Here is a 15,744-nt window from a genome sequence, read left to right on the forward strand (position 1 = left end):
AATACCACTCCTGGGAATATATCCCGGCGAGGCAAAAAGGTATAGTAGAGATGACATCTGCATTTCCATGTTCATTGCCGCTCTGTTCACAATAGCCACAATATGGAAAAAACCAGAGTGCCCGAAAACAGATGATTGGCTAAAGAAACTCTGGTATATTTACACAATGGAATACTATGTAGCTGTCAGGAAACATGAAGTCATGAAATTTGCATACAAGTGGATCAACATGGAAAGTATCATGTTGAGTGAAATGAGTCAGAAAGAAAGAGACAGACATAGAAAGATTGCACTCATATGTGGAATATAATGTAACTGAGAAGTACAAGTTGGCAACGATGCAACTTCTGGCAGATATCTCTCTGGACTTAGTTACTAAAATACTAAATTACAGAAACCCAAAACTGAGAGGCTGCTAAGTGTGGTCACTCGACCTCATACTTCTTCATCCTCAGCAATGGAAAACAAATTATCTAATGCTTCCTTTTCAGCAGGTCTGACTTTAGGGGAGAGACTCTCCAAACAATAATAGTGAGTTTTGTTGAAATATTGTATGCAATCAAAGTGAAAGTAAAGTGAAATTTATTAGTTACACAGGCGGGGGGGGGCTTAGGGTGGGGGAGCTAGGGGCGTGGGGGGGGGGGTTGGGGTGTGAGGGGGCGGGGTGGAGCTATACTGGGATTCTTGGTGGTGGAATATGAGCACTGGTGAAGGGATGGGTATTCGAGCATTGTATAACTGAGATTTAAACCTGAAAACTTTGTAACTTTGTAACTTTCCACAATAAAAAATTAAAAAAAAAGAAACCTATCTATGAATAGATAGGAATATTTTTCATATTGCTAGTTGTATACTTACATAATTATGTAGAATTTAAAATTATAAATTGAAAGTAATTTTAAACTTCAAGTAACGAAATTATCAAAGTCTTTAAATATTTAGAGTTACTATTTGGAACTTCGTTGACAATTCATGTTTGAAGGGTGGGGTTGCCCAAATTATTTGGGAACTTCAGGTTCTGCCTGTTCTGCATATCTCTGTTCCATTTCCCGCCCCCCCCCGCCCCCGCCACTTATTTCAAGATAGAAGTAGGGTTACTCTTTTTTAATGATTTTTTTTTCTTTTTGGGTCACACCCAGGGATTACTCCTGGCTCTGCATTCACGAATCATTCCTGGCAGTGTTCGGGGGGCCATATGGGATGCTGGGAATCAAACCCAGGTCGGCCTAGTGCAAGGCAAACGCCCTACCCGCTCAGCACCCTCTAGTGAAATATTTTGAAGAATAGTAATAAAACTATTCTTTTGATTTTGAGTATGGGAATATATTAACCTCTAGAATTTAATTTTATCTCTTCCCCTTCTCTGTACCTTAGTTGATATTGTTTCCGTGACTGGGACTGCGCACACACCTGTCTGGTGCTCTCTCAGCCCCTGTGCTGACTGAGGTTTCCCCTCCTTCTGAGTGGTGCTATATATGTGCTTCTCAGTGAAAATGCTTTTAGCTGGGGCCCACAAGTTACCATGAGGTGCTTACTGGAGGCCCCTTTGTGCTCACACACTTACTTGCCTGCGGATACACTTCCTAGTTGTGGTACTTGCATATCTTTTTAGTTGCAGTTTTAGCAACCCAGTTAGTGGCCCTCATCTGGCCATGGTGTGACTAGAAATAATTTGTGGTACCACAGATCAAAGACAGAGTAATTGCCAGGCTCAAACAGCAGACTCTCCGGGAGCTCACTCAGTATATGTGGGGCACCAGAAATTTGAACTCATGATCATATCTTGCAAGGCAGGCATCTAAGCCAACTCACTACTCCTCCAGGTTTCACCAAATAAATGTCAATGGAGAAAGATTATTCATGTGCTAACTCCATTCTTCCCTACCCTTAAAAGTACATACATAACCATTCATAAGCTATAAGTCTTCACTGGTTTATTTCTCATGTGTGATTCGTTCTTAAGATTCTTAGGGGTCATGATGCATATTTTCTTTAATATGCATCCAAAGGACCATTTATTTGGTCAAGACATCACTATTTCCTGGGCAAATGCTAGCATTTCTTTTTAGTACATGATTCACTGGCACAATTTCAGATCGTTCCTTTCCTGTACCTGAAGGGTAAGATGAAGAGACTATACCAACTGTTACCAAAGACATACAGGGTCATACGGAAATTGAAACAAACAAACAACAACAACAACAACAAAAAACCCTGCTACAATGGTAATTAATAGGAGTTATAAAGTGTGAAGTTTTTTTCCCCATTTATTTAGCAATTGTATACTTTATTTTTGGTATTACCTTAATGCATTTTTTTCAGTCATTGTATTACTAATTCCATTATAAAATCATGTTATGTGTTCACTGTAAAACATGCTCTCACTCCACTGAGCTAGATCTCTAGTCCCTCTTCCTTCTCTTTATAAAAGTGGTTTGTTTTTTTTTTTTAAATTTTGGGAGTTGGCTTTTTGGTTTTTGGAGGGGTGGGTTGTGGAGTGGTACACCGGGCAGTGCTTGGTGCCTGCTCTCAGTGTGGTCCTAGGGGACCATACGGTGGTGTGGGTTGAGCCTGGGCTCCTCATCTGCATGCAGTGCTGTAACATGTTGAGCTATTTCCCTAGCCTCTAAAATCTATAGTGATTAACAATATACAATAATGTGTGTTTATAATAACCAAAAACAAATCTATGTGCTTACTTAGCACAGCTCTGCATCTCCGAGTACAACCTAACAATCTAAAGATATTTTAGTAAATAGTTAATAGGTTTAAAATATGTAAGTAGAAAAACGAAATTTTCGCATATTGATTAAATGGCTGAAATAGTTTTGAAGATTTATTTACTTTCAGTGGTTTGGGGGAGCCAATCTAGGATCTCTCACATTGCAGGGCAAGTGTTCTTAACCCTGAACATCATTAGCCCTGAGATATTAATTTAGTAAAATCACACTTTGAGTTTGGGTCTGTTCCCTTTCATAAAGCTTGCTTGGTTTTAGTAGGAATGTTGTTTCCTTGTTTTTAACCATTTAACAATGTTGTTGACCATGTGGGCTGGAGCGATAGCACAGTGGTTGGGCGTTCGCCTTTCATGCGGCTGACCTGAGTTCGATTCCTCTGCCCCTCTTGGAGAGCCCGGCAAGCTACTAAGAGTATCGAGCCCGCGCGGCAGAGCCTGGCAAGCTAACCGTGCATATTGGATATGCCAAAAACAGTAACAATAAGTCTCTCAATGAGAGAAGTTACTGGTGCCCGCTCGAACAAATCGATGAGCAAAGGGGATGACAGTTGGCCGTGTAATAGAACCAGAGATCCAGAGTCTAAAGCTACTTCTGTTCTTGAGAGATTCATTGCAGTGGGACAAAGATCATTCTAAAAGTCATTAGGGGTTTCATGAGCATGTGCTAAGGGTTCTGTGTGCTCACTCAGAAGAGTCGCCTAATTCAAGTAGGTGCTCTGGGAAGGACATCCAGGAAAGATGCTACCACAACTCATTCTTAGCAAAATAAGGCAGTCAAATGAAATGGGGGCCAAAACAATGAGCCGTGTTACTTGCTTAGTTTTATGGTGTGTTTTAATGCCATTCAGAAACAGTAGGTGTTGATTTAATTTGTCTTCTGGAAAAGTTCTAAATGTTTATTCAAGTTCATCAAAGGGAGCCAGGAGAGCACTGATACTAAAGACACCAGAGTTAGACGAATCAGATTTAAGAAAATTACTATCATTGAATAAAACTCAGGCTGATACTGTAAATCAGTACATTATTATTTTGTATAAAATGAAACTCATTGAAGAAAAACTGGTATTAATGTGTATTTAAAATAGAAATGTAAGGGGTTTTTTGTATGCATGAGCCATGATTTATTAAATATGCATCTAATATTTTCTGCTGTGCAGGTAATATACTCCTGGTAGCTTGCCAGGCTCTCCAAGAGGGCTCTTATTTAAAAAAGATAAATCCTAAGCTGAAAGATAAGGGTTCGATTGCTGGCACCACGTAGGCTTTGCCCATCCCCATACCCTCCCCTCACACACACACAGCATCACTGGTCCTAACATTCAGGCCTGGAGAAACTCTGGGTGTGATCTTGGAAACCCCCCAGCACTGCCTAGTGACCCAGGTACCCTGGCATCACAGGATGCAAGCAGCATCACATCCGAGACCCTTTTACCAAATGTAATGCACAGTTCAGAATTTCAAGTGAGGTGTCTGGACTTCTTGATCACTGCTGGAGAGCCCCTCCCCCCCACTTCAAAAAATCTTGGCTTTACCGGACTTTTTGTAAAGTTAGTGTGTGTGACTTAAGGGACTTACTGGTAGAGAAAGAAACCACCATCAGTATTGAGACACAAAGTTTGAAAATTCATCCTGTTATTTTCCTATGCTGAGGAGATGTCTTTTGCTGATGATTGGGAATGTGGAAGTTTGAGTGAATCACAGAGAATTCAATCTTGATCACAGAGAGATCAAGGGGAAATAGCACAAAATACAATACAATTGAATCCCTTCTACAATCTCCAACTATAAATTACAGCCAAGATTGCAGCTGTTGCCCAAGAAAGGAAGGCAGGAAGGAGAGAGGGATTCTTTAATCCACTCCTCCCTTGCTCTACCCTGTGTCACATTGTCTGATACAGTTTCATAAATGCTGTGATCCCTACTGGTAGCCTATTTGGGACTCAGCTCTCTGACAGCAGCACCTTTCCAAGGCTTGCTTTTAGTTCTCAGTTCCAAGGAGATCTTTCACTTCAATGGGTAATGTTTACAAAACTAGATCACACCTTCTATCTTAAAAGGATCTTGTTACTGTTCTGCTGTATGTCTTCATTGCAGGAAGAAGAGAGATCACAATCCAGATAAATTGTTAGTTTCTGTTTAAGTAGATAGTCTTGAGAAACATGAGTCATATAAATTTTACTTTAAAAGTTAGAAGTCAAAAGTTATCAACCATTTATGGCTGATAAGTGACTGGAAGAATTATCAGTTTGAAAGATATCATGGGACATTAGTGTGTGCTCAATGTTACTTGCACATTTCATGTTTCTGTCTCGTACTACATGCTACAGTACCTTTCCCATAACTGGGAGGTGAGTCCCTCTTCATTTCTCATTTCTGTCAGGTAGCATAATATTTATTGAATAAGTTGGTGTTGAATAGCTGTAGAATGAGTTTGTGAAGTAGTATTTTATATTATGTAGGAAATATAAAATTCTTGAGAAAACCATACCTCATTATGGTTGCAATGAATGATGTTAAGGAAACATGAGGAACGGGGTGAGATTTTAGTCAAGGTTTTAGGTATTTGTGGCTTTGCATGTGTGATCGGGGACTGAGCCCAGGGCCTCCCACATAGGAAGCCTGTTCGCCACCATGGGCCACATCTCCAGCCCTCTCTTCCCCACCCCCCCTCATCATTTTAAACCTAATTAAAACAGTTGCTTAAAAAACATAGTAGAAGAGCAGTTTCTTATTTCTTCAGTCATCAGCTCGTAACATAGCCTCTCTTTTCCAATTCTAAAAGAATTCTGCAGTATTTTAAAACACTATATAAGCATATGCCATTTCATTTTACCATGTCCATCTAAGAAAAGTAATTTTACTTTCTTCCAGTCTCAAAAAAGAAGTCTCAAGCGGGCTATTATTATATCAGGCTGTATTCAGAAACTAGAGAATAGTAGCTCTTAGAGCTTGCTGGTTCCTCAGACATTTCTCTCTTTGGTTAATCCTCTGTTATTTTATAGAATTTAGCATAAAACAGCTTTGTAGTGAATATTTCTTATTTAGTCTAGCGGTATTTTGTTTAATGTACAGTAATGCCTCCCGGATTCAGAACAAAGTGAAAATGTTTCGTCTGATGACCGAAAACTTCCAGTTACAGTTTTTCTACAAAAAGAAATTATATTCTTTCAGTTACATCATAGAAAGCTTAAGGACAGCAGTTATATTTTATTCAAACTATTATCAACTCAAAAACAACCCCATATAAGTTTTTACTATATTTTGTCGCAATGATTTATATAGGATATGTTTTAAAAAATTAAAAACATTGTATGGAAACCTTTTCATTTACAACTTTTTCCTGAGAAATATAAAGACAAAAAATTGTTCAACACAAAACTTTTTCCTGTTTGTCACTTTATGGATAAAAAGTAGAGACAGGATGGTGAAGCACCTGTTGCTTTCGGCAGTAAACTAGTGAAACGTTTTAACAGTCATCAGCTTTCAAAGATCCCTTTTATCTGGTTCATATCACTCATTGCTCTTAATTCCTTTGTCACATATTTTATTGCATTATAAATAATCCTTAAAATCCATGAAGCGTTTTATATTTAACAGAACCATGTGAAAGGCTCTCATGTGTTTGTTAGAGTCCCAAACTCTGGCATTTCTCTGCCCTTCCTTTCTTATATTGTTCGCTTTAGATACAGATTTGAGAAAGGAATTCAGCTGTGGTAATAGGAGGGATGCATCCCCACTCCCATCACTTTTCACCCACTGGGACTCTAAATCCAGTCTCATAGCATTAAAGAGCCACCAACATGCAGCAATTTACTCTCCAGCACTGCATTCCATATTCTCTTCCTTTCTTTCTGGGGAGCTGGTTCCCGAGCTGCTTTCCTCCTGCAGTTTGTTGGTTATGTGTGACCATCTGCATACAGTGGCCAAGAGGCTAGCCTTCTAGAGTCTGTTGATTATTATGAAACATATTTGATTAACAAGTGTGTGTGGAGCTGAGGGTAGGTAAGATAGAGAAGAGACCAATATGACAATAATAGCTGGGAATGATCATGCTGGACAAGATCTGAGAGTTAAAAGTAGGTAAAGGGATATTCTTGATAACCTTTGAGTATCAGTATTGCAAACCACAATGCCCTAAGAGGGAGGGAGGGAGGGAGGGAGGTGCCTGCCATAGAAGTAGGCAGGCAGGGGGTGGGGAGTGGGGGGTGATGGGAGGGAACCTGGGGACACTGGTGCTGGGAAATGTGCATTGGTGGAGGGATGGGTGTTTGGAATGCTGTAGGACTGAAATCCAATCATGAACAGCTTTATAAAGGTCTCTCTCACAGTGATTCAATAAAAAAAAAGTTTTTAAAAAATGATTGGTAATTTTTTTAAAAAAATATATTTGGTTAAAGGTTAAGGTTAATAGTGCTTATTCCATTTCTACTAGAATAGTTCTCTTGAACTTAAATGAAGCTTGAGGGGTGCAAAAAACAAGCAGCTTTTTTTTAAAAGCCATTTTTATTGAGGTACTGGGAGTTCCAATATTGTTACTCATACTTCTCAAGGGTACGTCCTTTCAGCGCTGCACCCTCCACCAGAGAGCCCACCTCGCCAGGGCAGCTCCGCCCACCTCTCCCGCCACATCTGCCCAGATCTGTAGACAGAATCTTCAGTTTTCATGTCTTTGACCGTGTACTGTTCCCTTACTGTGTCTCTTTTTTTTTTTTTAACATATCATATTTAGGATAGATCTTTTTCTTTTTTAATTGTTGAGGTTGTGACACCTACATATATAGGTGAATAGAGCTAAACTGGAATTCCACAAGATTTTAAGTCACTGATAAATTTATAAAATTTTTCAAAGCCTGTGACTTCTTAACAGGTATATATACATTTTAAAAATTATGCTAATTCATTTTGGAGTTTTTTTGGTGTTGTGCTTTGACTTGGGGGTATTTGGTTTGGGATCACACCCAACAGAGCTCAGTGTTTACTCCTGGTTCTGCGCTCAGGGATTACTCCTGGCAAAGTTCTGGGGACCATATGGGATGCTGGGGATCGAACCCAGGTTGGCAGTGTGCAAGGCAAGCGCCTTACCCTCCATAGCTATACTATTGCTCTGGACCTGTATTCTTTTTTAATGGGCTTTCAATTTTTTTTGAGTTGCCTTTCAGGAAGATACCTTTATATCTACTTCCTTTACAAAACCAGCTAAATGGATTACATAAATCGGGTATGACACCAACATTTTCTTAAAAGCAGAATCCAGTACATCCAGTAAATCCTTTAATGCTTGGCGATTCCATCATTCAGTACTAATACTCATTTACTCTGTAGCATTTAGACTAAAATTTATATCCTAAATAGTTTCTTTCAATTACAGTTTGCTTTATGATGATTATTTTTAAAAGAAATTTTTAGCCCTAGGGGATAACAGCCACATTTTGCATGGCATACTGAAATCCCCAAAACTATATCAGCACATTGAATTGTTATCCTATTAGTGATTTCCTATGATACGGCATGTGACCAAGAATACACCAACAGTAAGTTCTCAAAAACTATATTGGAAAATGAAGAGATGTACATCCTATGGTCTAATTTTATTTAACATATAATAGCATTTTTGACAAGCCCATATTGTGTCTACTTTATTTTTTTGAAAGGCATTTCATTTTTATTCATCATTCTAATCATTTAATGTTTCCATGAACATAACTCCTAATATTTTTATGTGACAAATGTTACAAAGTGCTTTGAGGATACTTGTGTATTTTTTGGTGTGTATATATATATCACTGTATCACTGTATCACTGTCATCCTGTTGCTCATGGCTTACATATATATCTATATACATACATATATATAAGTAGTGCTGCACTTATGAGTATGAGTTAAGTGATTTTTCCCAAGCAAAACTATCCGTGTAAGCAAGAAAAGGATCTTTTAACTGAAAGATTGACATTATTTTACATTCTCATTTTAACAGACTATTTTGTACATAATTAGTGGCTGAAGAGATCTCAGTGGCTAAAGATCATAACATAAAAAGCTAGAGTTACTGATTGGTAACTATCATACTGAGTGACCTGGAGCAGTATTTCTGTTTTTTTTCTGATCATGGCCCTCCTTCAGGCCTTGCTTCCTTTGGCTCTTGTCCTGCTGCCTTGCCCCCCATCTTGTGTTCTGTCCCCACATGATTCTTACTGCAGGCCTCCTTGGAATATCCTGGAGTATATACATGGCCCAAGTTTTGAAACACTGTCTTAGAGGATTGTGGCTAGCTCAATTTTGTATTATTTTTTTCTCTCTTATCTCACTGTCAGCTACTAAATCTTTCTTTGGTCTTTCTGATGTGCTGGAGATTTAAAACTGAGTAACCAGGTTCATCAGATTGCTTTGTATATAGGAAGAAGTATTAAATTAGTATGGTATGAAATAGGCAGTACAGATCTTATATGTGTGATATCTAAAAAATTTAGTGGCAACTGTATAAATTTTAAAATACTCATTGATCTTTTCAGTATAATGTTTCCTCTATTACATGATACAGTGATGCATGCTATCCATTTTTATCACATATAACAAAGACCATGAATCTGGCTGCCCAGATCTCAGAACGGATATCAGTGTGGTTTGCTTTATTATCATCTATTTTACTCACTCTTCAAGATCTAATCCAAATAGTTCCTGTACTGCCTTGAAAAAGTCTGCCAGTTAACAAGGTTATGAATCATCCATTCCTTTCTGTCTTCTTTAGAAATATATTTCTATTTTTAGTTTTTATTTCTATTTTTAGTTTTAGTTTTAGTTTTTTGAAATATATTTCCATTTGCATATTCATTAACAGTAGGTTGATTTAATAGTGGCAACTAATCTTTTAGCACATTTAGCACGTGCTGGATATTATGCCATTGTATTCTCATTGAAAAATACCCTCAGAGATAGATACTATTACTTTTTCTATTTTACAGATACTTAGCTGAAAGAAAAGAGTAATGTAATTTGGCCAAGTGACAGAGCTGAGATTTAAATCTAGGCAATTTAAATCTAGTGTCCTCAATAAGTATTCCTCAGCTGAAGCACAGAAAAGTAGTTAGTCCAAGGTCTTATACCTAGTAAATGACCATTAGAATTTGAATCCCAGACAGTTTGACCTCAGACGTTTAACTGCTTATTTGCTATTCAGCACTACTCTTTTTGTTGTTTTTGAGGCTTCAAAGATTTTTAAAATGTGGACAAAAGCCAAAGAATGTTATTGATACAAATTCAACAACTGTTGAATTGATAGATTTTAAAGCTCAGTATTAAAATCAATCATCATCATCATCACCATCGAATTTCTCAAGTGGTCTCAGTAACATCTCCATTCATCCTAGCCCTGAGATTTTAGAAGCCTTAAAATCAACAAGTATAACATATTTATTTTTATGTGAAAATTGTTCTGTCTCGTCATGGGGTTGTTAAGTCCTTGTGTAAGAACTTACTAAGCCATTTCTGGCTAGTTGAGCCTTCTGTGTTATTGTTCATGAAGGGGTGTAGTTTAGCCCTTCACCTGGCTGCAGCAGTGGGGTATGGGTGCAGCTCTTGGGGCTTCAGCAGGGCAGGCGCTGGGCCTGTCTGCCTCCCAGGGGCGTTCCAGGGTTTTCAGCTGCCTGACCCATATTTCCATGAATTTTAGCTGCTTGGCTTGCATCTCCTTGGGAATTTATTGGTGACTTGCTAGAGCAGGGCCCGTGGGTGAGTAAACATGGCGGTGGCCGTGGAATGTCGGTATGGCTGCCAGGGCAGAAGTAGTGGGGGAGTCAGCTTTTTTTTTTTTTAGCCTCCTCAAAGGCAGAGCCATCCATCTAGATACATGGAGAAATGATAAATTCCTACATATTGTAGGATAAATTAATGAATTTTTCCCTGCCAATATTTGACAATACTAAGCTAGGCACTTGCCCGTGTATTGTCATTCTGTTATTGTTTTAATATTGTGACCTTTGTTACTCCTCATGATTATCTTCTACAAATTGATATTCTAACTTCATATACATATAATTTCAAAGTCTACAAACCTTCGTTTTTACTGTCATACAGTTTGTCAGTCTACCACAAATATGCCAACATGAGAAATGGATAGGAAAGATTAAATAAAGGAAAAGGTATTACCAAAACAAAATGGTTAATTCAAATAATATAAAAACAGGGCTGGAGACAGAGTACAGCAGAGAGAGCACTTGCTTTGCACACACCTAACCCAGGTTCAATCTGTGGCACCCAGTGTAGTACCGTAAGCTCCACCAGGAATGATCCCAGAATGCAGAGCCTGGAGTAAGTGGGATGTACCCCCAAAAAATAAAATAAAATAATTTTTTTAATTTAAAGAGCATAAAAACAATAGAAGCACAACCAATGATAAATAGACACCTTAAACATGTCTGGAAAAGGAAGAGAGGAAAGTAGATATCATGAAAGTACAAAGATAGCCTGAGCTCAGAAGCTACAGAGTCGGGCCTGGGTTATTACTTAAATGGGAGGAAAAGCACAAAGATGAAAAAGGCAGGTGAGGGTGGAAGTAGGGAGAGAATTGTTCATTCTTGATAAATATAGCATGTTTGTCTATAATGCAGATGAAGTAATGCAAGAATAAACTTTCCAGGTAAACAAAAACTGAAAGTAGCAAACCAATTTCCTAATTCCTTTTGAAATTCAGCTCCCTAAATAAAATTAATAAATTATTCTGGTTCATCAACTTTGAATAGAAAGATTCTGTAAATTTCAGAGGAATACTTTTTTTTTACTGTAAACTATATTGCAGAGAAACATAACATGCTACTTTTAATTTGATGGAATGAAAAAAGTAATATATACCATTATTGTTAGCATTTACTACTCTGTTCATTCATATATATTGTCTTCCCCGAATAGCCTCAAATTGATATGCTTAAATTAATTATTTGAGAAAATGGGTCTTCCTTAGAAGAAGTGGAAAGACTGTAGCATAGAGTTGGTTATTTGTGGGTTTCCACTGACACATAAGGAAAATGGTAGGATTAGAATCTATTATGGTGATAGTTGTGTACTCAGTAGGCAGAGTGAAAGAAGTAATGAAAAGAATTTGAAAAAGAGAGATGTTGGGGCTGGAGCAATAGCACAGCGGGTAGGGTGTTTGCCTTGCACGCGGCGGACCCAGGTTCGATTCCCAGCATTCCATATGGTCCCCTGAGTACCGAGAGGAGTGATTCCTGAGTGCAGAGCCAGGATTAACCCCTGTGCATCACCAAGTGTGACCCAAACAGGAGAAAAAAAGAAAGAAAGAAAAAGAGAGATGTTATTAGTGTTGACAATAGGAGTTAAAAAATTGAAAACAGGGCTGGAGGGGATAGCACAGTGGGTAGGGCATTTGCCTTGCATGAGGCTAACCCGGGTTCGATTCCCAGCATCCCGTATGGTCCCCTGAGCACTGCCAGGAGTAATTCCTGAGTGCAGAGCCAGGAGTAACCCCTGTGCCCCTGTGCATTGCCGGGTGTGACCCAAAAAGCAAAAAAAAAAAAAGTTTAAAATATTGTGGAGAATAGTTTTATTTATAATGTGGCGTGGCAGGAATTGAAAGCAGGTTGAATTGTGAAATTAAAGAGAGAGAATTAGTACTGATCATAGTTCTAAGATCGCTCACAGAGACTCTTAGTGGCTTTGATTTTCATAATGTTCTTCATCTCATGTATCAGGGTGAATAATCAATCAGTTGTTAGTGTGATGAGGAGGTCATATGTCTAAGAAGAATGTTGTGCTCCAGGTTAGAGCGGTATCTTGAAAAAAGCATTTAGGCTGAGATGGTAGTGTTGATTTCATAGCTAAAATATACATTGTATCACAATTACTGTATGGATCTTGGTGTCTCTGTTAACCTGCTGTGCTCTCCAGTCAGCTGAGTGTATAGTACCCAGCCAAGGTGGGAGGCTAGGAAGAAAGTCATGAGCTTGATACACTTCAAGTCCCACACCTGTTAATTTATCCTGAGCCCACCAGTTACTTTACATTTTTCATTACTACTGCTCCTTTTTCGTCAGTCACTATGAGGGTTGACCAAATAATTCCTGGAATTAGTACAATGCCTAAATCATAGTGAGTATCCTAATGAAGGCTCAACAATAAAGATTTTATTATTACCTCTGTCAGCATGTTCAAGATACAGGTTCCATTGTCCAAGCTCCAGATTCTTATACTACTCACCCTTTATTGCTCCTTTAGCAGTTTATACCAATGATGTAGACATATTTCTGAAAACGAAACTTTTATTGAATATTTTAATCCTTGCAAAAGCACTTTATATAATCTGCTACCTGCTTCTTTTATCTAACTTTCTTTTCAGTTTCTTTACTTATCTACTTGGCCTTCTTATCTTTCTCATCTCCTAAGCTTTGTCTTGCTTATCTTAGACAGTTCCATGACTTAATTAGCCTCTTATATGTTACCTCCTCATGAAGACTTCCCCTGACTAAAAGATTCTCTTTCCTCTTCCTTATCTAGTATTATATTTCTTTGTAGTATTTCTCCCTGTCTCACCTAATATGTTATACTCTTATTTATTGTCATTGTGTCTTTCTGAAACATAATTTATAGTTCATGTTAGTTTCACCAAATTAGCCATGCCTGAAACAGTGCTAAGTAATTATTTGTTAAATGAATGATTTAAAGTTTTGGAGGTTATTAGACCTATAAATTGAATTTACTCTTTTTTTTTTTTTTGCTTTTTGGGTCACACTTGGTGAACAGGGGTTACTCCTGGCTCTGCATTCAGGAATTACTCCTGACGGTGTTCAGAGAACCATATGGGATCCTGGGAATCGAACCCAGGTCGGCCGCATGCAAGGCAAACGCCCTACCCCCTGTGCTATTGCTCCAGCCCCTGAACTTACTCTTTAGAGATTATTTTAGAAGATGAAACATTGGCAACTTTTAATGAAAAGAACATTAAACTGCGATATTTTTCTTTCAGAAAAATGTTGACTGTGAAGAGACTATCAGGAAGTCATCTCTTCGTAAACAGCGTTTCATGCAGTTTTCTTCACTGGAACATGAAGGAGAATATTACATGACACCACGAGATTTCCTATTTTCAGTAATGTTTGAACAAGTAGAACGTGAGTTGTTTATTTTAAATTTTTTGTTAAATTTAAACATAGAACTAAAAAGAAAACTTTTTTAGAATTGGTTACAATTTTTTATTTTAATTATTGTCATTATTTATGCCATTTGTTTGCATAACCTTTTCATTATGATGACACCAATGTAGTAGAACTTTTGTATGTATTATCTAAGAAATGGTTATTTTGTACGTGGTTTTTCTAAAGAGATAGAAGAAAATTAATGTGTCTTTAAATGAAACCAGCCATATTATTAATCAAATAATTCATCCAGGATGTTAGTTTTGGGGGAGATTTATGTTTTAAATTGCACACACATGCAAAATGAGAAACTAGTCATAATATGAGTCCTGATACCATGACTAAAAAAATAGAATGAGAAAATTCGTGTAGAGGAGCCAGAGAAATACTACAGGAGTTAAGGTGCTTGCCTTTGGTTCAGTTCCTGGCACCACCTGGTTCCTGAAGCAGTGCAGGTGCATCCCTGAAACCCCCCCTTGAGCACGGCCAGTTGGCCCGGGAAATCCTTGGCACCACAGGGTATGAACACCCCCCTCCCCTCCCATCCTTGGCCATCTCATGGAACTACCAGTCAGGTTGGCTGAGAAACTCCTGCGAGAGGCACCCAGGCCTCTTGAGCACTACTTGGGAAGTCCCTCAAAATAGAATGTGGGCTGCAGAGATAACTCAAGTGGTAGAGCACATGCCTTGCAGGATCCATCCCTCAGATTCCATGTACTTCCCCCAAGCACCACTGGGTGAGACTTTAGTGACCCTCAGGATCATCAGACTCTACTACACATCTGAGCGTGGCAGGGAGTGACCATGAACCCCCTATTTCCCAGCACCTCTTTTTTTTTTCTGCTTTTTGGGTCACACCCAGTGATGCACAGGGGTTACTCCTGGCTCTGCACTGAGGAATTACCCCTGATGGTGCTCAGGGGACCACATGGGATGCTGGGAATCGAACCCGGGTAGACCACGTACAAGGCAAATGCCCAATCCGCTGTGCTATGGCTCCAGCCCCTTCCCAGTACCTCTTAGTGGGGGAGACACAATTTTTTATATTAAGACACAATTTTTTTTAAATTTTTTTATTGAGTCACCATGTGGACAGTTACAAAGTTTTCAGGTTTAAGTCTCAGTTATACAATGCTCGAACACCCATCCCTTCACCAGTGCACATATTCCACCACCAAGAATCACAGTATAGCTCCACCCCGTCACCCCACCCCTAGCCCTCCCCACCACCCCTAGCCCCCCCATTGCCTGTGTAACTGATAAATTTCACTTTACTTTCACTTTGATTGCAATCAGTATTTCAACAAAACTCACTATTATTGTTTGGAGAGTCTCCCCCCTAAAGTCAGACCTGCTGAAAAGGAAGCATTTGACAATTTGTTTTCCATTGCTGAGAATGAAGAGATATGAGGTCGAGTGACCGCACCTAGTGGCCTCACGGTTTTGGGTTTCTGTATTTTAGTATTTTAGTAACTAAGTCCAGAGAAATATTTGCCAGGAATTGCATCACTGCAAACTTGCACTTCTCAATTATATTATATTCCACATATGAGTGCAATCTTTCTATGTCTGTCTCTTTCTTTCTGACTCATTTCACTCAACATGATACTTTCCATATTGATCCATTTATATGCAAATTTCATGACTTCATGTTTTCTGACAGCTACATAGTATTCCGTTGTGTATATGTACCAGAGTTTCTTTAACCAGTCATCTGTTTTGGGGCACTCTGGTTTTTTCCAGATTCTGGCTATTGTAAACAGTGCTGCAGTGAACATAGAAATGCAGATGCCATCTCTACTATACCTTTTTGTCTCTCCGGGATATATTCCCAAGAGTGGTATTGCTGGGTCAAATGGAAGCTC

The 15,744-nt window shown here is 38.6% G+C and overlaps 1 protein-coding gene across 1 annotated transcript in view; it reads left to right on the top strand.

Moving 5' to 3' along the window:
• MICU2 (mitochondrial calcium uptake 2) overlaps positions 1-15,744 on the top strand; it is a 108,148-nt gene that overhangs the window by 18,221 nt on the left and 74,183 nt on the right. Inside the window, exon 2 of the mRNA XM_055140506.1 lies at positions 13,711-13,855. Coding sequence (XP_054996481.1) covers positions 13,711-13,855 — 145 coding nt within the window. The remainder of the gene's footprint in view (positions 1-13,710; positions 13,856-15,744) is intronic.

This window comes from Sorex araneus, chromosome 1 (assembly GCF_027595985.1).
Source record: "Sorex araneus isolate mSorAra2 chromosome 1, mSorAra2.pri, whole genome shotgun sequence".
Classification (NCBI taxonomy): Eukaryota; Metazoa; Chordata; class Mammalia; order Eulipotyphla; family Soricidae; genus Sorex; species Sorex araneus.